Genomic DNA, 27,867 nt, shown 5'->3' on the forward strand with positions numbered 1-27,867 from the left:
AAAACTTGTTTCTGCATCTCATACTATTTCATTTATAGTGTGGCTTGGTTTTCTCCATGGGGCTGCTTCTGTGGTCAATTTATATGCAAGGGGACCCAAGTGGCTTGACTCCATTGAGAACCTGAGGCTAGTAAACCAAATAGCCCAAATTCTGCTTATGAACTGTGGTCAAACTGCTGCTTGAGGTCTGTAGATGATGACCCCACTCTAAGTCAGTTTCCTCATCTTCCCACTTTGTATCCAGGGTCCCTAAATCCTGCCTTACCTCCTTCTCTGTTACAGAGCCTTAAGTTTTCATTCTTTCCAATTTACTCCTTCTCAAATTTGTGATGAGTTTAAATGAAGATTTTTCCCTCCCTCTTGGCTGTTGGCCAGCAGCTTTAGTTCTTTACCACATGGGCCTCTCATGAAATGGCGGTTGGCTTCCCCCAGAGCCTGTGAGCCAAGAGAGAGAGGAAAGTGGAAGCCACATCTTTTATGATTTAGCATCAGAAGTGACATATGATCACTTCTGCCATATTCTATTGGTCACACAGACCAATCTTGATTCAGTGTGGCAGAGAACTTCATAAGGATATAAAATCAGGAGGGTGGGATCGTTAGTGGCCATTTCAGATACTGGTTGCCTCAGAAGGGTTAGAGGAATCTAGAGAAGGAAGAGGAAGTTTTAGGACTTGGAAGAAAGGAGAAGGAGGAGACATTAACTGAATTCCTTATGGGCCAAGCCCTTTATATCTATATTAATTTCTTCCACAATACCAAGGGGTAGAGATTATTCCCGTTTTTCATATAAAGGAATTGAAGCATGGAGAAAATAAGTGTCCAGTAAATACCAGAGTCAGGATTTGTACAATGTTATACATGCCACCAAGGTTGATCTAGTACATTTAGTAAGTACCAAAGGGCTTTCTAGGTAATATAGAGACATAGTATTAAATAACATTGAAAAGATTGGAGAGAAATGTTCAAAAAAAAAAAACACTGAAAAAATAGATTATTTTTAATCTTCTGATTATATCAAGAGAAAGATTCAGTTTTAAAGATTTATGCCTTATTACTTCTCTAAAACTTGTTCTCTTTTTAAGAAAGAGAGGGCAGGCCCCAGGTTCAGCATCTTTGACAATGATATTACTTTGGTAAAATTTGATGATATATTTCCTTTTCATTGTATTGACTTTTATTTTTTTATTTATTTCTTAAAGATTTTATTTATTTATTCATGAGAGACAGAGAGAGATTGAGAGAGGCAGAGACTCAGGCACAGAGAGAAGGCTCCATGCAGGGAGCCAGATGTGGGACTCAATCCCCATCCCAGGAGTCCAGGATCTTGCCCTGGGTCAAAGGGAGGTGCTCAACCGCTGAGCCACCCAGTCATCCCTTGTATTGACTTTTAAAGTTAGTTTCTGTTTGTGGTTAGGTGATACTATTTTTAAATTTACTAAAAGATTATGAAGGGGATGCCTGGGTGGTTCAGTGGTTGAATGGCTGCCTTTGGCTCAGATCGTGATCCCAGAGTCCTGGGATGGAGATCTACATTGGGCTCCTTGTGGGGAGCCTGCTTCTGCCTCTGCCTCCTCTTTGTCTCTCATGAATAAATAAATAAAAATCTTTAATAAAAAGAATTATGAAGTTTGACTTATAAGCTTTATTGAAGTTTGGTACAAACATTTTAAGTAATAATAGTTCAAGTGATACTTTGGTATGGCAAAAATTGTGAGGATGGCATTGACGGAGATGTACTGCCTTCCCATCAGGTTCATGTTGAGGGGGAAGCTAGTTTGAAGTTCCAGCCTCAACTCTGTTCCGCTATAAGCACCAACTGGAGAGAATCACATAATAAAATTTACAAATGGTCCTTTCCTGTAATATTTCGTAAGCATTTCTCCTTTATCCTATGAATTCCTCAGGACTGGTGGGGAGTCTGGTAGACAAATAATGGAGCTGGGAAGGAGAATGAATTTAATGGGAAACCAAAGCTTCCCGTCCTATTCAACTGCCTCTTATAAACCAGATGTGACTGGTGCAGGTTATAGTATAGTGGGGAAACGTCCAGAGGAAGAAACGGACACAGTATGTGCATTTCCCAGTCTCTTAGTCCCTGAGCCAACTCCATAGTTCCTGATTTTTGAGGTCTTTCAATATTTCCAAGCTATTGCATCTTCACATTAAATATTTCTGTGGGAAACGAACAGGACCCAAGTTAGGACACAGGGCATGTGGTTGCTAATCTCTATTGGAGGAGTTTGCGGTGAGGGTACAGTGTGATTGGAAGGAGGTGTCTAAAAGTTATGTTTGTACCTGACTTTACCTTATAGGTGAACAACTCGAGTCTAAATATGCTGCTGGTGGGGAATAAATCCTAACTACCGGGCCAAGTCCTGATAACACGGAACAGACCAAACCATTTCGGTCCCCATGAAACCCCGCCCTCCGTCCCCTACCGTTCCCCTTGGGCGAGTCCGTCGGTGTCCCAAACGGTCCCCGCATGAGGTCACTCTGCCGGGTCACGTGCTCGAGCCCGCGGGAACGCCACATCGCCAGCCGCACCCCTGCACCCCCACCCTGTCCACGTGACCCGGCCTACTTTCTCCCCGCCCGACCCAACGCCTAGCCCAGGAAGCCCCGCCCCACGCAGCGCACTGGCCTGCGAACCTCCGCCCCACATCCGCCCGGGCTGGAGTGTGGCCCGCAGCCCCACGTGTTTCTTTCTGCCCAATGGGAGACTGAGCCCGGGCTCCATAGGGCGGGGAGGAAAGGACGACTTCGTTACGCTCGGAGAAGGGGGCGGGGCCTGCAACGTCGGACAGAACGAGGGGACGCAACGGAGGCAGGCCGGAGCCGCTGCCGTCGCCATGACCCGTGAGCACCGAGACCCTCTTCTCTTACCCCTTTCTCCCCGTCCATCCTAAACACGACTGCCAGATCTTGCTGTTGGCCTCCTCTCGGCTTCCCTAGCGAGGCCTTCCTCTGGGAGCGCTTTTTTGAGACCCTCACACGGCGCCGGAAATCGGCCTTTTGCCCACCGCCACTTCTTGAGAACCCCCCCCCTTCCCCCGCCCCAGTCAAGCAGAGGCCCTCCGCGACCTTCCGCGGCGTGGCGACAAGCCCCGCGCCGCTGTGATAGGCCCAGAGCCCCCTACTCCAGGTCGCAGCCCATCCCCCACAGAGACCCAGACTGTCCACACACCGCCACCAGTCTGGACCCCCGGGCCGACCCGAAACTCGAAACATGCCTTTAGCGGACTCCTCGGAACCGTCCTCCTTCTGCCTCCCGGTTTGACCTGCCCCGCGGCAGCTTGCCACCAGCGCCCCCCTACAGCCCCCCCCCCCCGCCGTCCCTCTCAGCAGCCTAGGCCCCGAAATGGGCCGGTGTAGGAGCATTGGACCCTGCTGGTGTCCGGGTGAGGGAAGTGGGTCGCCGGCGTGCGGCCATAAAGGCCCCCCGCGTCTCACCTTTTACCTTCTTTCTTTAGGCGGTAACCAGCGCGAGCTCGCCCGCCAGAAGAATATGAAAAAGCAGAGCGACTCGGTTAAGGGAAAGCGCCGAGATGACGGGCTTTCTGCTGCCGCCCGCAAGCAGAGGTAGCCCCAGGGAGGGGAGGGAAGGGGAGGGGAAGGGTGAGACCTGGGTTAGACCGAGGGTTGTACCAGGAAAGAGAGCTACCTCAGGGTTTACATCTGGACTAGTGAGGGGCAGAGTGCATTGCTTCCTCTAGGGTTTTATTTGCTCCCTACCCTCCAAATTGTTAGCTCAACAGCCTGACAGGAAGGGACTGGGGCGGGTGCCTGCCCTCGGCTGATTTCTGAGTGCCCCTGAGTCTGACCTTAAGGGCAAGGGCAGGGAGCTTCACATTTCAAATGCGGTAGTGGTTATGACAGCACGGTACTTAAAGCCCTCTTTGGTGTTCAGTTTCTCCTCCCTTTTCCCAACCTTCTCACTGGTGTTGCTGGGTGTGGTACTCAGCAAAGAATAGCCTTTGGGCCTCTGTGGCCAGACTTCTGACCCCTTAGGCAACAGCCAGATAGAGCCTGATTGCCTTTTAAGCCTCAGCTCTCTTCCTCTTGTTCTCCTAGGGTGGGAATACAGCAGGCACACGCTGAATTTTGTCCCATCCACTTCCATCTTATCCTTTGTGCCCTTCATCCCCCTGCATCTTGTCCTTTTTGCCCTCTGGTACCTCCCAGTGCCCCATCATCTCTACCCCCAGGGACTCGGAGATCATGCAGCAGAAGCAGAAAAAGGCAAACGAGAAGAAGGAGGAACCCAAGTAGCTTTGTGGCTTCGTGTCCAACCCTCTTGCCCTTCGCCTGTGTGCCTGGAGCCAGTCCCACCACGCTCGCGTTTTCTCCTGTAGTGCTCACAGGTCCCAGCACCGATGGCATTCCCTTTGCCCTGAGTCTGCAGCGGGTCCCTTTTGTGCTTCCTTCCCCTCAGGTAGCCTCTCTCCCCCTGGGCCACGCCTGGGGGTGAGGGGGTTACCACTTCCCAGTGTTTTTTATTCCTGTGGGGCTCACCCCAAAGTATTAAAAGTAGCTTTGTAATTTCTTGAGCGCCTGGTTTGACTGGGGATTGGGGGGATGGGGATGGAGGAATGGCTGCCCTTTACCACCAAAAAGGGAGAGAACTTCAGATTTTAAAAGGTGGTAGATAAGTAGACTAAGTGAAACATCGCAGAAAAATTCTTTATTTTACTACAACAAACAGACAAGTACTCCAGGTATGTGGTAGAGGAATCCTCTAAGAACATAGGAACTTCTTTTCTGTGATTTTTGTCCCCCACCCAGACCTTGAACACCATCCCAAGGATGGAGTTGAAGGTCTAAGAAGGAAGGCTTCAGGACCTAAGTTTATGCCCCTCTTTCTCATTTCTTCCTCATTTTGCTCGCCTGCTTGAAAGTTGGCTCCCAAATCCTGGTGCTCACTGACTTCCCACAGTCAGCTACTCTCTAGTGTTCACATTCTCTTCTGTCATTCTTCATGGAATGAGGGTGGTTTTTGTCTTCCTACTTCCTTTGACCTCAAGATCAGGATTAAAACCTAAGGTGGTCTCTGTATATTCCTTTCTTTCTGTGTCCTGGTTTGTTCTGGGCTGCTTATCTCCCTGTGCCCAGGGCTGAACTGCTTATTTTCCTTTTTATCTCCAAGGGCAAAACCAAGTAAGTCTTCAGTCCCTGTTGGTCTTTCCCTGCCCCCATCTCCACCATGAGAGCCAGGAAAGGGCTGGTGCCGCACTGTCTGCTGGGATCAGCAGTGGTTCCTGAGCTGCTGACTTGGAAATTAGGTTCTTGAGCTGGGGTAAAGATGTAACGGTAGCTCCAGTGAGTCAGACACTGCCCATAGCATTAGAGTATGTAAGGCCACTTTATCCTATTCAAACATAGTACTGACTTCAGTCTAAAGGGAAATAAATGCCAGTTGTGTCCTTGAGGTATCTGCTGGGCTGGACAGTTCCTGAGTCAAGACTAGGAGTATGACCTCAAGGGAATCCCTGTTTGTTAATAGTACCTACACTGAATATTTGTTATCTTGCAGTACTTATGCGATGGCAGTGTGGCCTGAAAGTAGGAGGTGGCTGGCGGTCCTGGGTGGGGGACCAACAGAGTGGTACCAGTAGCAGCCCAAGATAGAGGAGAACACAGGCCCAGCATGAGGCAACCTTGACCCAGAAGGTAGCCCAGCTACCCTTGGTGAAGGTCTTTTCCAGTTCTGCTCCCTCATAGCTGCGGAACCAAAGTCTCTGGTTAGAGAATACTTAGGACCTTAGCTTTTAGACCTGTCCTACCTCCCCACCAAAGATGATGGTGGACCCAAGTATGTCTCCTGATAACCCTTAGGACTGGCCTTAAATTGCTTTTCCTATAATAGGGTTTCAGGAGTATATCCCAGGCCCACTTCCATCCTACCTGAACCAGTTGGTAAGGGTAACCATGACATAGAGTGATGCAAGGAAGAAGACAAAATGGAAGGCAGAATAGCTGTAGGAGAGATGCTGGGCTTGCACTGGAGTAGCTGGAGAGGTCTCTTGGTCAGCTGGCCTGGCAGCCCCACCCCTCTGCCCTGGAGAGAGGGAAGGGCTGCTGGGTGCAGTGTGGCTGAAACACTTCTTCCCTCCTCCCCAGTTTCTTTTGTGAAGGCGCTCCAGGGCTCTTTGGCACTCTGCAGAAATCTACACTTTCTTATGGACATGCTTAATGACACTCACCTTCCTCTGGTTTCACGGTTTCAGGGCAGCAGAAACAGAGTGAAGGCTTCTGTAAAACAAAAGGCAGCATGTTTTAGAATGACTTAAGAAAGAATGTGAAGGTATTAATATAGGAAATTCCCCTTTGAAAAGATTAGTCGTTGTAAAAAGTGGAGGCACATCTGGGTTCAAATTCTAGATCCAGTATATAACTGGCTATGAAAACTTTGGTAAGATGTTTAACCTTTTGTGCCTCAATTTCTCCATTTGTAAAATGGAGCAAATACCTACCTCACAGGGTTGTTGTGAGGATTAAATTAAATGAGATTATGAATGTAAAGTATCTAGCACAGTGCTTAGCACATTGTGGGTACTTAATAAAAGGTAATAGCAGCTAGAATCTGAGCATTCTGGGTAGAGGCTGGTAGGATGTGTGTGTCTTTGTCTCTGTGTGAGGGGGGAAGGGCATTGGGGGTACTGAGCTCTCCATCCTCACCTGGAACTCATAGCTGTAAACCTTGACGATCCACAAGGGCCCAAATACCTCAGCCAGGTAGGAAGCCTCATTACTGAAAAAGACAGTTCTCAAGCAGGTCTAGTCAAACAGCAGGAGGGGTTGAGAGCATGTACTAGTAGCTGGTCCATATTGGTAATCCTCAGGAGGGTATTATATTCCCAGAGCCTGTTTCCCCCAAATATTTGTAAGTCTCATCATTTGAGGGCCCTAAAACCTTTGTACTCATTTTTAATTCTCAAGTCATTCTCCCTGCCCCCTTCATCTAATACAGATCATCTGACAAGTGCTATTCTTAGAAATTGTTTCTGTTTATGGGGAGCTTTCCTCACTCTTGTCTTGCTCTAAAGTTCAAATAAACCATGGTCCCAGACAGTCTCCTGACCATCCTTCTCTGTCCTGGGTATCCTCCCTTCTCTCACACCTCTCCCCTTGATACCTTTACGCACCAAGCAAAAAGGACACAAGTATACATGATGCCAGCACTTAGCACTGCCAGAGAAGTATCTGGTGTTTGCGATTCCATTTTACTCAGGCCAGGCACGCACAGAGTGTGATTCTGTCCTTGAAAGATTACTGCAAAAAGGCAACAGAAGAAAGGTGGTAAGGAAAAAAAGAGCTAAGTATTTGGTATGAACAAAAGGTTTTAGCAAGGGGAGTCCAGGTCCAGTCCTTACCACTTTCTGGAGGACGGCTGGACAGTGCAGAGAAAGTCAGGTACATGATGTAGCAGCTGATGATAGAGGCTTGTAGAAGGCCAGAACGGGGTTGCTCTGGGGAGAATGGAGATCATTGCTTTTGTCTACAGGGTAGTAATTTCTGCTCATATCCATCTATACTTCTTTCACCCACCCTTTGGAGGAAGCAGACCATTGACTAAGATTAGGGAAGCTAACGAATTTTTCTATACTAAAGGCCTTCCAGATTTGGAATGCTGCAAGGCATGTACCCACTGAGGCGGATGCAGGGAGCGATGGAGAGGAAGGAGAGGAGGCCACAGAAACAAAGGTGCAGACTAAGCAGCGTCTTGTTGAGCAGGCAGCCAGCTGGGTGTGTGTAGTGGTGGAACAGGAGCACAGCTGCCACACCTGCCATGGTGTAGAATCCCAGGGCAGCCAGCAGTACAGCTAGGAACCAGCGGCAGTCTTGGGCTGCACCTGTCTGCCTAAGGGTGGGAGGTGGGCAGTGGCTTGGGGCTCCAACTCTTTACCCTTTAATAAACTATTCCCCCCCCTGCTCCCGGAACACTGGTGTGACTACTCATCCCACCTAGCCTACAGAGTCCTCATGTTTCTGAGCTTTTTGGCACTGTTCAGTGGGAAGTTAGGGGGCCACTGGCCTGTCATGCGTTTTGCCCAACCCTACTGGGTCTAGTAATGTCAGACAACCTTCCCAGGAAGAGCCTTTAGGATTAAGTGCTCCTTACCAGTTTTTGTTCCAGGAATGGGCAAAGGCTGTGATAAGCACCAACTGCAGCAGGATGAACGTGAACCCTCCACAGATACCAATGTAATGCCAGGCTGCAAGTAGGGGGCACCAGTGGGAAAATGTAGCTGACCATGTCATTACTCCTGGTTTTCTTCCTACCCTCTCTTTCTTAGAAAAGCTATTAGCTTACTCCTGCTGATTAGGATATGAGATGGAAGGTACCTGGGAAGAGATGCTCATCAGGGATGCAGAAGGCAACAGCACAGAGACCTAGCAGGAACAGCAGTTTGAGGATCCAGAAGCTGGTTAGGAGACAAAACAAGACTCAAGAAAAGGCAAAGCGGAGTGAACAGTGCCTATGGAAGAAGGCAAAGGAGAAAGCAAAACTATAGGAAAGGGAAGAGAAGAGACAACTAAGTATAGGAAAGGAGGAACCAGTCCCACGTGAGAAGGGCTGGAAATAGGCCCATCACAGCTTATTCCAAATTCTCTCAGATACCTAAATAATATCTGGACAGTGTTTCACAGTTGACAAAGGGTTTGCATATAATAACCCCACTGTTCTCTCCATTTTAGCAACTAGAAGTTCAAAGAGGGTAAGTATGTGGCTCATGGTCACACAGTAAGTATGGCAGAAGCAGGAGCTTAAAGCTGTTTTTGGAGTTTTTACACTGCTGTTACTTCATCTTGGAATTTCCTTTACTCAGCCTATGTCTACTTTTCCTCCCCAGTCTCACCCCACCCAAAGTATATATACACAAACCTGTTGTGGAGCTGTGCCCGCAGGCTGGAGGGGGAGTGGAGCTGGACTAGCAGCATAGCCTGCAGTAGGTGGAAGGTGGCAGTTCCTGCGCATACTCGGTACACAGCTCCAGAGCCACTGAGCACTGGGCAGTGAGTGTAGCCAAACAGATGGACACATAACCCTGAGGGCATCTGGATCTGGAGGAGGAGAGTGCATGTGAGAAATAGCAGGGCAATTCATGAATAGAGAGGTACCTGCTTCTCATGGTTATATCCATTCAGTTGTCCCCTACCCCCCAATCTGAATTTTTTGTCTATCTGAGGGTTTCACCTTTCACTCTTGGGTTGCAACCTGAATCCTCCCTCTTACCCCATGTGCCTTCCCCCAGATTCTTTCCATTACTGTCCTTGACAGCAGGAGGCAGCAGATTGCTGAGGACCCCAAGTGGAGGAGGATGTAGAACAGGCGGCTACAAGCAGACTCTGTGACAAGGGGCCATCTAGAATGGCAGCTGCAGGTACAGGGAACAGGCTCACAGCAGGACACCTGGGGATAGAGCAGCAGATGGAGATTTGCTGAGGAAAAGTTTAATGTATGTATTAGGTTAACCCATGAGGCTGAATTCCAAAATTTCCCTTTCGTTTTCTTCTCTCCTTTCACTCAGGAATTCTCAGAATCTGGTTCCAAGCTATTTAGGATTGCCTTCCACTGACATCAAGTAGAGCTTTCATCATAAGAGCTGATACAGGCTTGAGCAGACCTTCCTAAAAGCCTAAGTCACACCTGGCCTCTCACCTTTCTGTTAGACCTATAGACCTGGTACTGGGAAGTGGGACAAGAGGTTTAATTTCAGGAGCTAAGAAAAGGAAAGGCCTCAGAGGGGAAAGGAAGGCCTATCATCTTTATTGGCTCCCTGGGTTTTCTTCCCCAGCTTCAGCCACCATTCCCTTCCATTTTCTTAGTTCCTGCTCTAGGGACCTTTCAAGCCCCTTTGCCCAAGTATGCTCTCACCTGATAGAAGGGAGGATTCACCATGATATTGCTGATTCCACTGCGTTGTGCCAGGTGGAGGGAGGTGCTGGGTTCTGTAACTGCCTTGGCACCCACCATCCTTGTCCCAGGGATTAGGCCCAGGTCCGCCAGATGGAAGTAGGATGAGAAAGTAGCTTTTTTTTGTCCTCAGCCATGGGCTGCCACGGTGCTGGGGGGTGATCACCCAGTCTAAAGGAGTATGAGGAGGGACATAACGAAAGGAACACCAACCTCCCGGATGTGGTAAATGCAAATGTCTCTGTAAAGCTACTTTCTTTGCAGGGCCTTTGGGCCACACAGGCTGTTCTCCCCAGATTATGGAGCACTTTGCAAATCTGGCCTCTAGTGGATTAGCATCCTTAATTGGTTTAGGACTAGACGTCATCCATCCTGGTTGAACAGAATTGATGGGGGCGGGATGGATTGGAAGGGGTAGAATCTAGGTGAAGAGAAGCTAAGGATGTCGGTTGGTGAGGGCCGGAGTAATGACGGGGTAGCTGTGTGGGAGGGCCTTGCAGAAAACAACACTAGAACCCCTACAGGAAGTCTGAGAGGCAACCCTCCTTCCTGACTGAAGTTTCTAGAACCCAGAACATTAGTGAAGGTGTGGCCCGAGCCCAGCCCCGCCTCATCCTCTCCGGGCGGAAGTTTCAGGGCAGCTACCGGAAGTCTTGGTGAGGTGGGGCGGGGCCTGTGCAGCGGCACGGTGGGATCGATATGGCTACCGAGGGGGATGTGGAGCTGGAGTTGGAGACTGAGACCAGCGGCCCGGAGCGGCCTCCCGAGAAGCCACGGAAGCATGACAGCGGTGCGGCGGACCTGGAGCGAGTCACCGACTACGCGGAGGAGAAGGAGATCCAGAGTTCCAATTTGGAGACGGTGAGGTTGGCCGTGAGCGTGTCTGGGCGGGCTGATAGCGGAGGGGCCTCTCCGGTTCTAACTGGAAGCCCGGCTCCAGGACAGGGTCCCCATCCCGTTGGCGGGAGGAGGCAAGAGGGAAACCGTCACTGGAGCCCGCCGCTTGCGAAAGAGAGTTTGGTGGAGATTGTGTTTAAAGTGGACCTCACGTGCACAGAATTGAGTTAAACCTAGGCCTTGGTTCCTGATACACTCGTCATCATGAATAGACCCTCCCTGACACGCTTATTAGCTTTTTAGATTATTGGGACTTGCGGGTGACAGAACGGTAAGTAGGTGTTTTTCTCATAGGCCATGTCCGTCATCGGAGACAGACGGTCCCGGGAACAGAAAGCCAAACAGGAGCGGTAAGTCTGTGCGCACGGCCAGCCCTACAAGTTCCTCCCTTTTCCCCATACGAGAATAAAAGCCATTGTTAAGCCTTTGTACCTTGTACCGTTCTTCAACTCTGTCACCAGTATTTGCATATATAAGGTTTACAACCTTGTTGGAAAGGCCTCCTCCAGCTGCCTGTTGTAAAAAACTCCGAGGGGAGGGGAGGCGGATGTTAGGTGAGGGGTGAGAGTCATTTTGTATTTTCACTCAACAGCATTTGTCAGGAGTCCTTTATTTGTAAGACACAGCAGGGAATGATCCTTCTGAGAGTTAAAGGTGGAGGTAGAGAATGAGGACTAATGTACATGAATATTTGCAGGGAGAAGGAACTGGCCAAAGTCACCATTAAGAAGGAAGATCTGGAGCTGATAGTGAGTAGTAATGCCAAAATTAGTATATGGGCAGAGTTTACATTGCTTAATTGGGGTGGTTTACTGCAGCAAGAGTTAGCAATTTTGGTGGCATTTTAATGCTCCAGAAGAGACTTAGGTAACATCATTGATCCTTTTCCTGCAGATGACAGAGATGGAGATCTCACGAGCAGCAGCAGAACGGAGCTTGAGGGAACACATGGGCAACGTGGTAGAGGCTCTTATTGCCCTAACCAACTGATTTGTGCTTTCTCAGACCCATTGACTGGATTATTTTATTCAATAAAGATTTAGCTTTTTTTTTTTTTTTTTTTTTTTTTTGCAGTTCTATCATCTTGGATCAAACGCTATGTATATTATACTGTATTTTATTGTGGGAAATTTACATGTTGGAATATAACTGATTTTAAGCAGCTCCCTCCATCCCCCAGGCCTTAAACAAATCATGTGAAGGATCAGTGTACAATTGTACCTTCTGACCTCATGTTCAACCTGCAGATGCTAGGTGGCAGACTAGGCCCATTCATCTGACTAGTGACCTGAACTGAAATTAAGTTGGGTGCTTAACTGTTACCCAGCCACCCCATTCATAAGCGGCTGAGTTAGTATGTATATATTTATTTTTGGAGTTAGAATTTAGGTACTGAGGTAACATGGTAAGTACAATAGAAGGTATCAAAGCTTAGGGTTTTTTTTGTGGTTTTTAAGATTTTATTTATTCATGAGACACACAGAACGAGAGAGAGACATAGGCAGAGGGAGAAGCAGGCTCCCTGCAGGGAGTCCGATGTAGGACTTGATCCCAGGACCCCAAGATCACCACCTGAGCCAAAGGCAGATGCTCAACCACTGAGCCACCCAGGTGCCCCAAAGCTCAGGTCTTATACAGAATTAATCTATAAAGACATTGATTTTTGGAGTTGATTTAACTGAACTCTAAACCACAACACTATACTTTATACATTCCATTTCTTATCCTGGAGAGAAGGCAATTTTACTTTATAAGTTGATCAACTTTGGCCAAGTCATCCTTGCTTGAATTTGTTTCCTCAACTGTAAAATGATACAGACCTGATAGGTTGTTTAAAGAACCAAGGAGTTGGTGAATGTAAAAAGCTTGGCCAGTACCTGCCTCAGATTCGACACTCAAATAGCTATAAACATGTTCTTAAAAGAATTTCAATGTCTTATTCTCATTTTGGCTCTAGGATAATTCTTAGATTGTATCTTTCTGGCACACACATAAGCTCATCTTTATAGGCTTATTATAGTAATTTATACTCATTTTATGACATGAAGCATTTGTGAATGTTTCTTCTAGTGGGGCATTTAAAAATTGTGAAAAGACCTTGGCCATCTCATTTTTGTATGTAACTGAGAAATAGTCTTCCCACTTATTAAATGTCATTCCTTATAACCCCTAGGACTCCTAGTGCTCTGCCATGTGCATGGTGGTTATGTAGTAAATATTAAGTGAGAAACCACTGAATTTAGCTTGATGTTAGTTATTACATTGCAACTTGGAGGGATGCCTGGGTGGCTCAGTAGATTGAGCATCTGCCTTCAGCTTGGATCATGATTCCAGGGTCCTGGGATATGAGTACCATATTGGGCTTCCTGCTCAGTGGAGAGCCTGCTTCTCCCTTTCCCTTTGCTCTTCCTCCATGCACTCTCTCAAATCTAAAAAAAGAAGAAAAAAAAAGTGAAACACTGTCCAATTCTCTGCTTCTATTTAATAGGTAGATTCTTGTCAGCCTGCACATTTTATTCCCCGTAGCGTAAGAAACCTCTTGGTATATGATTTTTTAAATAATATTATTTATTTATGAGAGAGGGAGAGTGTGTGTGCACTCGAGCAGGAGGGAGGGGCACAGGGAGAGAGAATCTGAAGCCAACTACGAGCAGACCACAGAATGGGGCTCAGCCTCCTGACCACAAGATCACAACCTGAGCTGAAACCAAGAGTTGGACACTTAACCTACTGAGCCACCCAGGTGCCCTTGGTGTGTAATTCTTTAATTTGACACATACACATAAATAGATAAAAAAATACGTTCACCTAGAAAAACTGACTCCAACCAAAAATGCAAAAACAGGTATCGGTGAGCTTAAATTTATTATAAAGTAGGGCTGTTCACTTACATGCCCATGTTTCTAACCCAAGCTAAGAGGCTGGAAAAAGAAACCTGAATAATCCCAAGTGAATTTGGGAAGGCAGAGCAGTCATGAAACCTACGATTTCTCAGAAATGGTTTTAAGTGGGGGGCCTCTGATCCTACCTGGATAGTGCTTTTCTGTGGGTTTCTCAGCATAAGTCCAAACCTCACTAAGCACCTTCAAAGACTGGATTGCCCAGTGTCCCAAGTATGGCAGTAGGTCCAACAAGCTGGATACAGGGGCCATGTAAATAATGGTAAAAGCAAATCAAAGACCAGATACTGAGACATCCCTATGTCTCACAGCTGGAAGAATAAATAGTTGAACTCTAAGTAGTTTTCCGCTTCTTGGCAGATGGCCGTTCAAATACATCTCGTACTCCAGCTGCCTTTTGTTTAAAGAACTTTGTGTTCTGGGCACTCTCTTGGCCCCATGCTGAGTCAAAAGAGGTGGTGTCCTGATCCACAAGGTGGGTGTATTTGGTACGACCAGAGCGCCCGAAGTTCTTGACCTGAAGGAAGGATAGATGCTGAGTTATACCACCAAACATCATGTCCCAGCCCTTGATACATTACTTCTCTCATGTTCTTAAGGTACTCCATACCTGCATGACTTTGGGAAGAATGGTTTTGTTGAAGTGATCCTCCAGGGTAGGTGCACTGAAATCTCTCTTGTATACTTCTTCATCCTCATCCTATAGAAGAGAGTCTTATCAATCTTGTGGTTTTTATTTCCCATATATTTAAACCACAAATTTATTAAACTCTACAACAAGGGATACAAAGAATGAGGGTATTAAACCTATTCAAGAACTTAGATGTAGTTTAGATGATACTTCTTTCCCTTTGTGTTGTCTTTTTCCTTCCTAAACGTAGACATTTCCTGAAGGTTGGCTATATTCTCTCTGCACTCAGTATGTTCACTTAGTCCTATGACTTCCAACTCTGCAGAAGCATCTCAAATCTCATCCTGAATTTTCTGCCCATTATGTAACTTAACTTGGATATTCTGTTGGGACTTCAGACTCACATCTAAAGTGAAAATAATTTCCTTAACCTTTTCAAATCAGCCTCTTCCTGATTTAACTTCTGTTAATAGAACCAACATTTTCTCAATTACCCAGATTCAAAATTTGAGTAATCTTTGTCCATAGTGAATTGCCACTTATAAATTCTAATTCCCTGAGTTTTATAGTTTTTCCCTAGAATCAACCTTAACTATATTGCCTCTAGACTGTTTATAAAGCACACCTCATCCCTTTGCCTTGCTCAAATACTTCCAGTCGTTCCGTTTTGTTAAATTAGCACAACTCCTCTGTATAGTAGCCAAGGCCAAATGCCATCTAGCTTTAATCTACTTCTTGTCACTTCCCTTTACAGATGATGCTTTTTGCCTCCACTCCTAGTCCCTTTACCGAGAATATCTTTGTACTACTGAAGTCAGAAAGTCTACACATCTTAAATGTCCCCTCCTTCATGTTATCCCTTTCCATCTTCTACAAAGTAAAACATTTCCCTCTTCAGAAGTGCCACAGTGTTTTCACTCATCCTTATAGTATATATTTGCCTTGGTCCCAGGTTTAGGTTGTAAGCCATCTGAAGTAAAAATTACATACCCTCTAGCAGTGTCAAACTGCTGGTTGGTTTGGTTGGTAGATCATGAACTTTTTTTTTTTTTTTTGAGAGGGAGAGAAAGAGGCAGGGAGGGGGGAAGGGTAAAGAGAGAGAGAAAGAGGGAATCTCAAGCAGGTTCCACACCCAGAGCAGAGCCCAATGTGACGCTCAGTCTCACAACCCTGAGATCATAAACTGAGCCAAAATCAAGAGTTGAACACTCAACCAACTGAGCCACCCAGGTGCCCCTAGACCATGCAACTCTTAATCTCAGGGTTTCGAGTTCAAGCACCATACTGGGCACAGAGCCTCCTTAAAAACAAAACAAAAGAAACAGGTACCTTGGTGGCACGGTCATTTAGTAGGAGATTGACTCTGGGTTTTGACTCAGGTTGTGATCTCAGGGTTGTGAAATCAAGCCCCATGTTGGGCTCTGTGCTTAGTGTGGAGTCTGCTTAAAGTTCTTCCTCCCTCTCCCTCTGGGAGCCCAACATGGGGCTTGATTTCAGTTTGCTCTCCTTCTCTAAAACAAATAAATCTTTAACCCCCACCTTAAAAAACCCAAAAAGCAGTAGTTCCCTTTCCACAGTAAATGCTCAAAAGGTTATTAATAAACTATAAAAATAACTATAAAGAATAGTTTCAAATGAGCATATTAGTAAAACTATAATGTTATATAAATAACACATAGTGAAGGAATTAACACAATTTTGGAGTAGTCTCTACAGAAAGGTTTCAAAAGGAAGACAGTTTTTGTGAGATCTGCTTTTCTCCTTGTTAGAGGCGGAGTCCCTCATTTAATCTCAGAAGGTATTTTAATTTCACTCTCCTTGTCTAGATGAGGAGAGTTCATGGAGAATGCACACCAAGACTCTTACATAACCCTTTCCTTACATATCTTAGCCAGCAAGGCAGTTCTTTCAGAAGCCTGTTAAAGCTGTTGAAACGTGTAGGCAATGATATTTTATGACTTTAAAGCAATAAAGAAATAATTCATAATCTCCAATGACTTGTCTAGAAAACTACATGAACAGAGACACTATTTAATAAGCAAACATTTCCGACTGAGTAGACTGCAACTGATTTTGGAGGCAAGTATGGAATCCTCCATTGAAGTTTAGATTTTACTGATATCTATAGTAAATGCCAAGAATCTAGCTGCAGTGGGGATATTTAAGGTTTGATATAGCATCTGAAAAAAATGGGTCTACTTTTTGGTTCAAACTCCTATAGCATCAGGTAATAATTTAAGGAACCACATGATTAGAGTAATAAATGCAATCAATTCTTCCATTCCCTTTCCTGACATCTCTCCATTAAGGAATTATCACTGGTATGATCTAAATAATCTGGAAGAAGTCCTCATCACTTTATACAAGGTTAACATGTGAGAGGTTACAAGGTTAACAAGGTCAACCTTGGTCAAACCAAGGTTGACCTTGGTTTTCATGTGAAGAACAAAATCTTGATGGTATTACACATACTGGCTAGATAATAAACTTTTTCTTTTCTTTTTTTTTTTTTGGTTAGTCACTTTGTCAGCTCAGATTGAAGGGAATTAAATTTCAACCTCCCAAATATTTGCATAAGCAAAATTCCTCACTCAGCTATGAATAGTGATTATCTAATTAATTTTGGGGATTTAAGTAGTCTATATCTATATACATAGATCACTATTTTAGTTCCTCAATTCTTCTATTACACACCATTTCCTCCTGATATCTGGGCCTGAATGGAGAACAGTGGCTGCTACTTCTAAAATCGTGTTGTCAATGCTTTTTTCTATTGGATTTATATTCTTTAGAGGCAAAAATAAATGAGAACACTGACCATTGGCAAGTAGAAGTAACATCCCAGGACAGTTTATTCTTGGGGGGAGAAAAGAACTCAAAAGTTCCAAATTATTTCTATAGCCCAAACTTCCCATTCCCTTTTGACTCCTTACCATGAAGAAGGCACCCCGGTGATAATACTTCTGTAAGAACTTATATTTGCCCTTAACAGCTTTGTTGGTAATGACTTTGCCATTTGCCCGAAGCTCAGCTCGCCTCTCTTCCTCAGTCAGGTTTCGCATTCGTTCAATTTCTGCCTTCTCCTTCTCAAGCCTGTGTGGAGAACAAAACTATTAGTATTATTCCAGTTTCAGAGAGACTCAATTATCTGAACTTAATGCAGTCTCATCTTTCAAGCATTATTCACCTTCCTTAATTCTAGTCATTGCCTATTAGGAGTTAAGATTAGGAGCCCAACAAATAAAAAGGTGAAATGGTCTTATTGTAAACTTCCAATAGTCTTTATAAGGTTCGGACATAATATTACTACTTGACTTTGCAATGTTAGTAATTTCCCTTCCCTAAAAAGCCTACTTGGCTTTAAAAAAACCCAGAATTTAACATAACTGTGTTAAGATTTAATTGGCATTTTTTTAAGTAATTGTGTATGTACATACATGACAAACCAAGGGTTACCATCATTAATTAGATTGCAGTGACTAACCCTTTTTGGGGGGAGGGGAGCCATATATCCCTTGTCTCCAGAAAAATACAAATAGACATAACTTTGTATATGATTTTAAAGGGTACATGCACTCCTTGAAACCCAGGATAAAAATCTTAGAAACTGCAGGCTGAGGACAGAGTTTTCTATTCATGGTTTCCTTTTGTAATCTGGGATTACCCTCTCATTCCTAGTAATTTTTAAGAATGAGTGATGCAGCTCAGAAATGATTCTGATCTAACAATACTGACTGTGGTAGAGTATTTAAAGGCCACAAATTCTTCCCCTCACAATATGCATGCCCCTTTGCAGAAATGACATATAAGCCTCAAAAGACCTTGGCAGTTTCCACTTTTGTCCTCTTCGAATACTGCCATGAGGCTGTTTTATAAGGAAGCCGATCTAGCCCACTGAAGAAGTGAGGCAGGTTAGCATTAACTATTGGACATGTGAATGAAACCGTTTTGGACACTCTAGCCCAGTTAATTCTCCAGCTGGATCCAAGTGCATTAAGAGAGCCCAGGTGAAACCAGCAGAGGAACTGCTTAGCGAACTCCAAAACTGTGAGGAATAATCAACAGTTTCAAGTCACCAAATTTTGGGTTGGGTTTTTATGCAAGATTGGATAATTAATAACAGTGAATAACTTGTGTGTGCCTACTAGGAAACTACAGGAAGTATTCACTGGCACTCTATCAAGAGAAACACTGACAGAGTGTTTCTTTTCACTAATTTTATTAGAATAAGCCACATTACAATTATGAGAAACTCACTCAGTTGCAGGAACCCTAAAGAAAGCTAGAATGGAACTAACTCATGGTAGGTATTGAGCCTCAGAGTTACCCTAGTAGTAACCTGTCCCATTATTGATATTAAACTACAGGCCCATCTTATTACTTACGCTTCTCGATCTTCTCGGTCTCTCTTGATTCTCTTTAGCTCCCGAACTTTCCATGCCTCATATTCTTCCTCATCATTTTCATCATCAGTATTGAGAGCATCCAGTGCAGCCAAGGACCGCTTGTTCTCCTCCAGCTCTTTTTTGGTCTCCTCTTCTACAATCTGGGTAAAGAGAACATTTAACTGTTGGATCTCCTTATTTTCCTGACAAACCTAAGTATACTCCTCCTTGCATGCAATCCTTACAGCCACTCCCCAGTACCTTGAGTGTGTACTTGCGCCTCTCCTCAGCCATGCGTTTTGCTTCCTGCTCCAGCTCCTTCTGTTTTAATGCTTCAGCCTCCCGTTCTTGAACTGTTACTCGGTCCTTCCTGCAACAGAGAAGTCCTGTTAATTGCCCAAAGTCCTCAGAGTGGACCTCTTTGTCTCTAGCTTAAGTCCCATCCAAATGAGACAAAGCCCAATAATCGCTGGCTCTATTATTTGCAAACAGCCAAAGTTGGGAGTCATCCTAGGTATTTAAAGCATTAAAATTCCATTCATCTTTGATAACTGCCTGAATAGCAAGAACCTTCTGGATTATAAATTGTAAGATTTCTTGCCATTAGAAAAGGACCAGGAATTCACTTTTCAAGTTTAATTTTGTGCCTTACAGGACTGTGGGGAGATTATATGCTCTTTAAAAAGGGAGTTATGAGCACGTAACTCAGGTTCTCTGTTAATACCAAGATATTCCTCAGCAAATATTCTGCATAGATAGGGAACTGGGCAGAAGACTTTCACTTACAGCTGACATTTCAGAAAAGCCTGAGAGAGGAAAAAAAGGCTTCCATCTTCAGACATGGAAAGTAGTAACTATGTGGAATCAGGCCTGGTTTATGACATACTTACTTTCGAATGAAGACAGGTTTTAGGCGAGGCTCCATCTCATCTTCACTGTCTGTGTACTCTTCATACTCAGATTCTGATTCTGACTCCTCCCCAGAACGTCCCTCATCTTCCACCTCCATGACTTCCATCTCTTCATTTTTTCTCTCCTGTGCTCGCTGACGCATCATGCCACGGCGCCTCTCTATTTCCTGTCAAGTCATATGTCCAAGTCAGTCAGCCCAATGACCTGTGCTCTAAGGCAGCTTTTTATTTTCCCCTCAGCACATTTAATAAATTCTGTTATAACTAAATACAACTTAGCATCATTTTATTTTTAATTCTATCTCCAACAAACGGGGAACCACTGGATCAGGGTTCTGCCAAAGTATCAAATTTGTGCCTTTGGAAACTCAACAAAGGAGAACAGGCCCCAATTTTTCTCGGACCCAGAAAGAACTTCTCATTTTCCCTTTTTATACCTCATCATCAATTTCTTCCTCTTCTTCTTCACTGCTATCCTCTCGTTCCATGCGCCATGCATCTCCTTCTACTTCTGAGTCACTTTCACCTACCACTTCAGGTTCTACTATTTTCCGATGTCGAGCCAATCTGAAAAACAGCATCTTCAAGTATAACACCAATGTCACAAAAGTGAAAGAGCATTACCCACATTTCCTTAGTCTTAGAGCACCTGGAGGTTGTTTGCCTTTATTAATAGTGAAGTCTTGAGAGAGGGAAACTGAGGGACAGAAAAACGAAAATAATTCATGGGGCACTTGGGTGGCTCAGTGGTTGATTGTCTGCTTTTGATTCAGCTTATGATCTCAGGGTCCTGGGATCGAGTCCTGCAACAGGCTCCCCACAGAGCCTGCTTCTCCCTCTGCCTATGTCTCTGCCTCTCTCCGTGTCTCTCAGGAATAAATAAAATCTTAAAAAAAAATCAAAGCATGAGAGCAAATAGTTAGGTTGGACCTAAAATGTTCAATGTAAGCTGAAACACCATGAGGCACTGCAACAAACATATGGGTGCAACGGGATTGTTTTATAGCTCCAGGTAGTTCACAGTTTCAACATTAGATCATACTAGGTTTCTTTTCAGTGATATTGTATCTTTGTGAAACTGGATTTTTGGTACCTGCTATATAAAAAGCAAGTACATGCAGATCAACATGGGACAGGATATGTGTGCCAGTGTCAATCTGATTTCAAGGTCTGAGAAACAGTGTCCAAGAGGCACACAAACCCCCACTAATAATTATAGTTATATAAGAATGAAATAAAAATGTTTTTTCTTTTATGCATATTAGATTTTTCAAATGGCTTCAAATGTTAAGACATTAATATTTATTCAATTATTTGGATCTACTTAATAAAATAAAGTAGACCTAGGGACTCCTTGAGAAAATTCCTGAGACTGAATGAACTGTGAAAGTTTGGGATCTCTGGTCTGCACTCTAAGGTAATGTCTCAACATACAACATGAAATCCTTCATTGGGAAGCTCCCTTTCCTACGTGAATCCATTCACTCATCATCAGGCCTTTTATCCTACTTCTTCAGTGTAATTTCCCCTCATTAGCCTTTAGGATAAATGAGTGGATTAAATCAATTTCTCTAATTTTAAGACCTCCTCCTCCCAACAAACCAACCAATGGTCTGTGTTTTCTATTCCTTTAGTTAACTAGGGCCTTTGGACCAGAGGTCCTGCTGTTTACTGGTTGCCACTTGCTGGCTGTATACCTTTGGTCATCTTATTCTCCTGACCCTTTGTGCCTTAGTTTCCTCATTTGTAAACTGGGATAATAATACATACCTCATAAGGTTATTGGCTGGATTACAAGAATTACTAAAGGTAGTTAGAATAGTGACTGGCATATAATGAGTACTGTTCAAGTATTAGCTATTATTGTTGTTGTTATTAACTAACCTGTAGGGGTATAGGTGTAAGGAAACAACCCTAGTCATTACCTCTCTTCCACATCTTCACTAATACGGTTCTGCAAACGCCGCAGTCGAGGGTCGCTGGATGAATCCTCCTCTTGTTCCTCAGGCTCTGCTTCTTGTTCTTTGGCTTTCTTAATGAACTGAAATTCTTCATCCTCCTCATCTGAGGACTCCATAGGGGCATAATCTGGCCTCTTTCCCGACACATAACGTTTTACCTTCACTTTCTCCATCGAAATCTCACCTGGGTGATAAACATAACTTATGTTTCAGTAGCCTCTTTCCCAATGTCCTTTGCAGGTAGAGCCCTATATTCCTGGTAAACAAGAGTTCAAGCAGAAGGAGATTGCCACTATCCAGCCCTCTACTTATCTAATGGTGTTTTCCTGTCAAGGCCAAGTCATGGGAAAACATTCTTGCGAATACCAACACTAATGATAAAGAGGGCTAACTTGAGTATACTGAAATGGAGGAAGACAGGCTGACTACATCCGTCACAAATTCATGCTATTCCACCTCACCTATACCCTTAAGAGTATAAATAAATAAGGGTATGAATAAATAAAGATCTTAAAAAAAAGATATAACAATCATTATGCTTAATGACAAATTGGAAGCATTCCTTTAAAAACCAGTGGGCATCTTTATGTTGTCCCTATCATACCTTCTAGTCAACATTTTATTATGATTCTAATTAGGGCAATAAGAAAAAGAGATAGGAGTGCCTAGGTAGCTCAGTCAGTTAAGTGCCTTCGGCTGAGGTCATGATCTCAGGGTCCTGGGATCAAGCCCTGCATTGGGCTCCCTGCTCTAGGGAGTCTGCTGCTCCCTCTCCATCTCGCTCATTCTCTCTCTCAAAATAAATAAAATCCTTTTTTTTCTTTTAAGATTTTATTTATTTATTCATGAGAGACACACAGAGAGAAAGGCTGAGACACAGGAAGACGGAGAAACAGGCTCCATGCAGGGAGCCGATGTGGGATTGGATACCGGGTCTCTGGGATCACGCCCTGAGCTAAAGGCAGACGTGTAACCGCTGAGCCACCAAATAAATAAAATCCCAAATAAATAAAATCTTAAAAAAAAGAGATAAAAGGTAATGATTGAAAAGGAAGAAACTGTCATAATTTGCAGACTATGATTATATGCAGAAAATACAAGAGAACAAACAGGCAAACTAAAAAAAAGAATTCAGGGAGAATGCCAAATAAATGCTGGATAAAAATAAGTGTACCTGTACATTATCTACATAAATTAGAAAATAAAGTTTAAAAATACTATTTACAATAGTAACTAAACTACAAGATACCAAGGAATAAATTTAACAAATGACGTACAAGGCTTTTCAGATGAAAAATATATAATTATATTGGAAGATACAAAAGTTCTAAATAAAGAGAGAAATATGTCATATTTAAGAAAGAGAAGATGGCAACCGTGCCCAAGTTAATCAATAAATTCATGACCTATAATTTTAAGGCAATTCCATTAATAGTTGTTCCCAGGCTGATTCTAAAAATCACATGGAAGAATAGGACAAAAGAACCAAGACAATTCTGAAGAATAAGGTGAGGCTGAGGACTTAACACACCTCACCAAAGAAGATACACAGATGGCAAATAAACATATTCGTTTCAAGTCATATGTTGTCAAGGAAATGCAAAATAAAATGAGATACTACTGCATATGCATTAGAATAACCGAACTACGGAGCTCTGACAACACTAAATGCTGGAGAGAATGTGGAATAACAAGATCTCATTTGTTACTGGTGGGAATGCAAAATGGCACAGCCACTTTGGAGGACAGTTTGGTGGTCTCTTATAAAAGTAAGCATACTCATACTATATGATCCAGTAACTGCACTCCTTGGTGTTTACCTAACGGTGTTGAAAACTAAAGTCCACACAAAAACTTGCACACTGATTATTTATTTTAGCTTTAGCTTCATAACTGCCAAAACTTGGAAGGAACCAAGATGTTCCTTGCTAGATGACTGAATAAACTATGGTATATTTAGATGATGGAATATTATTCAGTGCTAAACAGAAATGAGCTATCAAGCCATAATAAAACATAGATGAAATCTACAGACATATTACTAAGTGAAAGAAGCCAATCTGAAAAAGTTATATACCGTATGATTCCAAATACATGACATTCTGGAAAAGGCAAAACTATGAAGACAGTAAAAAGATCAGTGGTTGCCAAGGGTTGGGTTGGGGTAGGGATGAATAGGCAGGGCACAGGGGATTCTCAGGGCAGTAAAAATACTGTGATACCACAATAATGGATATACGTCATTATATATTTGTCTAAACCCATAGAATACACAATGCCAAGAATGAACCTTAATGTAAACTATGGACTTTGGGTGATTATGATGTGTTAATGTAGGTTTATCAACTGCAACAAATGTATTACTCTGGTGGAGGATGTTGATAATGGAGGAGGCTATGCATGTGTCAGAGCAGAGGGTATATGGGAAATGTAAACATAAAATTGATATAAAAAAATAAAAGTCTTGGGGTGCCCAGGTGGCTTAGTTGGTCAAGCATCTGCCTTTGGCTCAGGTCATGACCTCTGGGTTCTGGGATGGAGCCCCACATTGAGCTCCCTGCTGGTCACTGCAAGAGAAGCCTGCTTCTCCTTTTTCCTCTGCTCCCTACCCTCCATGTTCTCTTACTCTCATAAATAAATAAATAAATAAATAAATAAATAAAATTTTAATAACAGTAAAGTCTTAAAAAAAAAGAAGGTAGTGAGGTGGAGGAGGGTTTCTATATCAGATTGCAAGGCTTAGTTTAAACTTACAGTGATTAAAACAATATATTAATGACTCCGGGGTATATAGAGACCAATGGAACAGAGTACAGAGCAAACAAACCTTTACACAGGAGCTTGGTATGTTACAGAAGTGACATTAAAAAGCAGTGGAGAATGGATGGGTTAGTCAAACAATGGAATTGTAAGGACAACTGGTTAACCATAAACAAAATTAGATTTCTGACACCACACCCACAAAAAATTCCACATGGATTAAGGACCCACGTGTGAAAAAAAAATCTTAAAACACTTACATCCTTCCTAGATTACAAGTTCCTTAAATTAGAATCTGTCTTGCGCAATTTTGTATTCAATCGTATTTAGGATATAGAAACACTGAGAAAATATTTATAATTGATCTCAGTATAGGGAAGGATTTCTTAACACAATATACAAAACAACACAAGAGGGACGCCTGGGTGGCTCAGTGGTTGAGCGTCTGCCTTTGGCCCAGGGCGTGATCCTGGAGACCCGGGATCGAGACCCACATCAGGCTCCCTACATGGAGCCTGCTTCTCCCTCTGCCTGTGTCTGTCTCTGCCTCTCTCTCTCTGTGTCTCTCATGAATAAATAAATAAAATCTTAAAAAAAAAAAAAAACACAAGCTATAAAAGATAAAATTGATAAATCCAAAAACACTAAAATTAAAAAGGCCTATGAAACAGAAAACTCCACAATTAAAGTGAAAAGACAAGACAAAGAACCAAAACAAAATAGGAAAAAGATATGAGAGATCTGGGATGTAGAAAAACTGTAGAAAATGGATAAATGACAGAAACAGCTAATTCTGAGAACACCTAGATAGCTGACAAATGCTTAGTCTCACTAGTAATCAGGGAAATGCAAATTAAAATAATGAGATATTTCATAATTCGATTGGACAAAATTTAAAAATCTGATACAACTAAGTGTGTGGATGAATATATGGGTAAATACAAACTCCTAATGCTCTTACAACCCACTGTGGAGAGCAACTGGAAATAGCTAGTTAGGTTGATGATGAACTTTTAGGAGTCTACCCTAGAGAAATTCTTACACAGTGCACTAAAGAGGCACATTTAAGAATGACAACTACAACAGGTGCCTGGTTAGCTCAGTTGGTGGAGCACATGACTCTTGATCTTGGGGTCATGAGTTTGATCCCCAAGGTGGGTGTCAAGATTACTTTAAAAAAAAAAAAAGGCCAATTACAGCACTGTTTATAATAGAAAAAACAACACAACTGTCCCCCAGGAAGGAATAAACTGGTTCATTTATACAATGGAATTTATAAGTAGTTGAATGAATTAGCTCTTTATATATCAAAGGATATTTCTCAAAAGCCACCTTGAATTTTAAAAAAAGGCAAGTTGCACAAGATTATGTACTGTTATGTTTAAAAAATAAAAAAAGAGCTCATATTATTTTCCAAAATCCTTCCTGAAAAAAAGGGACTCTTTAGTCTAACCCCTTCCAAACATGTTCCTTCTATCTGCACTGGAATTCTATTGATCCTTTAAGGATCGGTTTATATGCCATGTTCTTCAAGAAGCTTTCCTAGATTACCTCAATCTGAAAAGATCATTCCTTCTCTACACTTCCATATCGTTTGGTTTATATCACCTATGTGACAGGAATCACACTGCTTAGAATGTCTCTTTTTGCAGGTCTCACACCTACAAAATGAGTTTCTTTAGGTTAATTAAGGGCACTGCCTCACACAAGTGTGTATTCAACTTCATACAGTCACAGCGTTGGTTGAAAGGAATAAAAAGTTTAATAAGACACGGTTCCTGTCTCAAGGACGTTTGAGTTTATGATGCAGTAGAGGGAGACAGACACAGAAGAGTTACAGAAGCGGCACAGACTGCTACGGAAAACAAAAGAGGGACCGTATTCCGCACAACGCCTTGCAAAAGCAGGCATTTACTGTGTATACAGTCTAACTTAACAGTGGAGGCCAAAGGACGAGGGATGCTTGCTGTGAGAGCAGCCGCCGGGCGATATGGACAAGATGAGATGGAAGTGGGTATTTTCCCCCTTAGGCAACGCGACCGGGTGCGAGTTTGATGGGAAAAGTCGAGGATATTTGGGGGCAGCGTCTTAAGGGTCGGTAGGGTTGGGGTGGTCTGTTGCGGTAGGTTTGCAGTACGCTGGGAAAGGAAGAGGTAAAATCCGACTGGAAACCGGCTCAGCACCGTACCTTTCTCATTGCGAACCGGGACGGCCCCTGCCGTAGACTGAATGGGCGGTTGTTTCATGAGTGCGCTTGGGACCGACATGTTGATGGCAGCCGCAGCGATTCCCGAAACTTCAGTGATTCCAAACAGTGAACCGCAACAACGTCAACGACAAAAAAAAACCTCCTCTGGAAGCACTGGGCACGACCGCGCAACAGATAGAAACACCACCTACGTCTGAGATAGAAAAACCGGAAATATGCGACCAGAGGATTGTGGGATTGTGGGCGTGGACGCTGCTACTGCGCATGTTCCTCGGCTGCTCTAGCTTCCTCCGTCTCGCAGAGTTTGGACGTCGCTTCTGGCGGGAAATTGCTTCCCGTTGGCCTTTGCTGTTAAGATCCTGTGGCGAGGCAGGTCCGAATTACGGGTTTCTTTTGTTAGCTTTGTGTGAAGCTGAGGAAAATGAGATAGTGATGAATAAGGAATTGAGTGGATAGAGAAAGGCAGTTTGTCCAGACTCTTGAAAGCTCAGAATTGGAGTTTAATGAGAAGAGAAGTCCTGATAATAGCCCCTGATTAGCTCAGTTGATGAGGCTGAGTGGGTTGTGGTGAGGTATTTTTTTTCCTCACGTGAGGGCAGGTGTTGATGATTTACGCTATTGCCATGAAAAAAAGAAAAAAATCCCGTAAGGTGCCTGAAACAATGAATGCTTGGAGTCAGAACGGTGTGCTTTTAGGCTTTCCAGTTTTTTTCAGTTTCTCAACACCGTCTATTAAAACATTCCTGTGTAGACATGACTTTTTACATAAGTACATGAGTAATTATTAAGTACTTGCTGAGTTTGCTGTGCTTAGCTCTTTAAGGAGTATAGAATATTGCTTAAAGGCTTGAATTTTATTTAGGAAGTCTTCTAGGGCAATCAATTTACTAGCTGGATTTGTAAAAAAAAAAAAAATATATATATATATATATATATATATATATATTGGTTTATTGGAAGTCAGAAAGCATTTCACCACAGAAAGGATTTCCTAAGTGTTGTGATAGGGAGAGTTGGGGCAGCATGAACAAAGTCTTGAGGTCTACAAATAGCGCGGCATGTATCAAACACTGAAAAGTTTGATTTTGTTTGATTTTTGAGTCAAGGAGTGGTGAAAGTTTGGTGAGAACCAGATCATGGAGGGCCCTGATGTTACTGTTAATAGGATTAGTTCTCAAATCATTTCACCTATGTTGTAAAATTGGGTCTAGACTGGGAAAGAAAAGAAAATGGGGCAAGTCTTGAGCAAGGAACAGTGAAGGATCCATGTAACTGACCAAGGAAGCAGTTATGG

General features: G+C 43.4%; 5 protein-coding genes and 1 long non-coding RNA gene across 8 annotated transcripts in view; 3 read left to right on the forward strand and 3 right to left on the reverse strand.

Moving 5' to 3' along the window:
- Window positions 1-1,630: 1,630 nt before the first annotated feature.
- LOC111093302 lies at window positions 1,631-3,020 on the reverse strand. Its single transcript, XR_005381556.1, has 2 exons — window positions 2,442-3,020; window positions 1,631-1,819 (listed from the first exon to the last, which is right to left on the reverse strand). It is a non-coding gene; the product is annotated as an uncharacterized LOC111093302 (long non-coding RNA).
- Window positions 2,795-4,546, forward strand: SERF2 (small EDRK-rich factor 2). Of its 2 annotated transcripts, none has more exons than NM_001252267.1 (3): window positions 2,795-2,859; window positions 3,474-3,582; window positions 4,186-4,546. In NM_001252267.1, exons 1-3 carry the CDS (start codon window positions 2,853-2,855, stop codon window positions 4,469-4,471), a joined length of 402 nt encoding a protein of 133 aa, NP_001239196.1. In that variant the 5' UTR covers window positions 2,795-2,852; the 3' UTR covers window positions 4,472-4,546. The 2 variants fall into 2 exon arrangements, with proteins under 2 accessions (NP_001239196.1, NP_001239197.1); NM_001252268.1 differs by having other exon boundaries at window positions 4,209-4,546.
- Window positions 4,547-4,642: 96 nt separating this feature from the next.
- SERINC4 (serine incorporator 4) lies at window positions 4,643-10,775 on the reverse strand. 2 transcript variants are annotated; one of them, XM_038580272.1, is made up of 12 exons: window positions 9,881-10,775; window positions 9,239-9,415; window positions 8,888-9,066; window positions 8,347-8,426; window positions 8,123-8,216; window positions 7,650-7,861; window positions 7,374-7,469; window positions 7,146-7,272; window positions 6,679-6,751; window positions 6,204-6,252; window positions 5,905-6,058; window positions 4,643-5,721 (listed from the first exon to the last, which is right to left on the reverse strand). In XM_038580272.1, exons 1-12 carry the CDS (start codon window positions 9,977-9,979, stop codon window positions 5,523-5,525), a joined length of 1,539 nt encoding a protein of 512 aa, XP_038436200.1. In that variant the 5' UTR covers window positions 9,980-10,775; the 3' UTR covers window positions 4,643-5,522. The 2 variants fall into 2 exon arrangements, with proteins under 2 accessions (XP_038436200.1, XP_038436201.1); XM_038580273.1 differs by lacking the exons at window positions 7,650-7,861; window positions 9,239-9,415; window positions 9,881-10,775 and having other exon boundaries at window positions 8,347-8,993.
- Window positions 8,565-11,871, forward strand: HYPK (huntingtin interacting protein K). The gene is made up of 4 exons (XM_038580271.1): window positions 8,565-10,780; window positions 11,111-11,166; window positions 11,514-11,565; window positions 11,711-11,871. Exons 1-4 carry the CDS (start codon window positions 10,619-10,621, stop codon window positions 11,804-11,806), a joined length of 366 nt encoding a protein of 121 aa, XP_038436199.1. The 5' UTR covers window positions 8,565-10,618; the 3' UTR covers window positions 11,807-11,871.
- A 1,407-nt stretch (window positions 11,872-13,278) lies between these two features.
- Window positions 13,279-26,795, reverse strand: MFAP1 (microfibril associated protein 1). The gene is made up of 9 exons (XM_038580268.1): window positions 26,553-26,795; window positions 21,569-21,788; window positions 20,081-20,210; window positions 19,623-19,810; window positions 18,994-19,102; window positions 18,733-18,893; window positions 17,281-17,440; window positions 14,327-14,416; window positions 13,279-14,233 (listed from the first exon to the last, which is right to left on the reverse strand). The coding sequence occupies exons 1-9, from the start codon at window positions 26,629-26,631 to the stop codon at window positions 14,051-14,053; spliced, it is 1,320 nt and encodes a 439-aa protein (XP_038436196.1). The 5' UTR covers window positions 26,632-26,795; the 3' UTR covers window positions 13,279-14,050.
- WDR76 (WD repeat domain 76) overlaps window positions 26,674-27,867 on the forward strand; it is a 52,316-nt gene continuing 51,122 nt past the window's right edge. Inside the window, exon 1 of the mRNA XM_038580254.1 lies at window positions 26,674-26,946. Coding sequence (XP_038436182.1) covers window positions 26,838-26,946 — 109 coding nt within the window. The 5' untranslated portion in view covers window positions 26,674-26,837. The remainder of the gene's footprint in view (window positions 26,947-27,867) is intronic.

Source organism: Canis lupus, chromosome 30, assembly GCF_011100685.1.
Source record: "Canis lupus familiaris isolate Mischka breed German Shepherd chromosome 30, alternate assembly UU_Cfam_GSD_1.0, whole genome shotgun sequence".
Taxonomy (NCBI): Eukaryota; Metazoa; Chordata; class Mammalia; order Carnivora; family Canidae; genus Canis; species Canis lupus.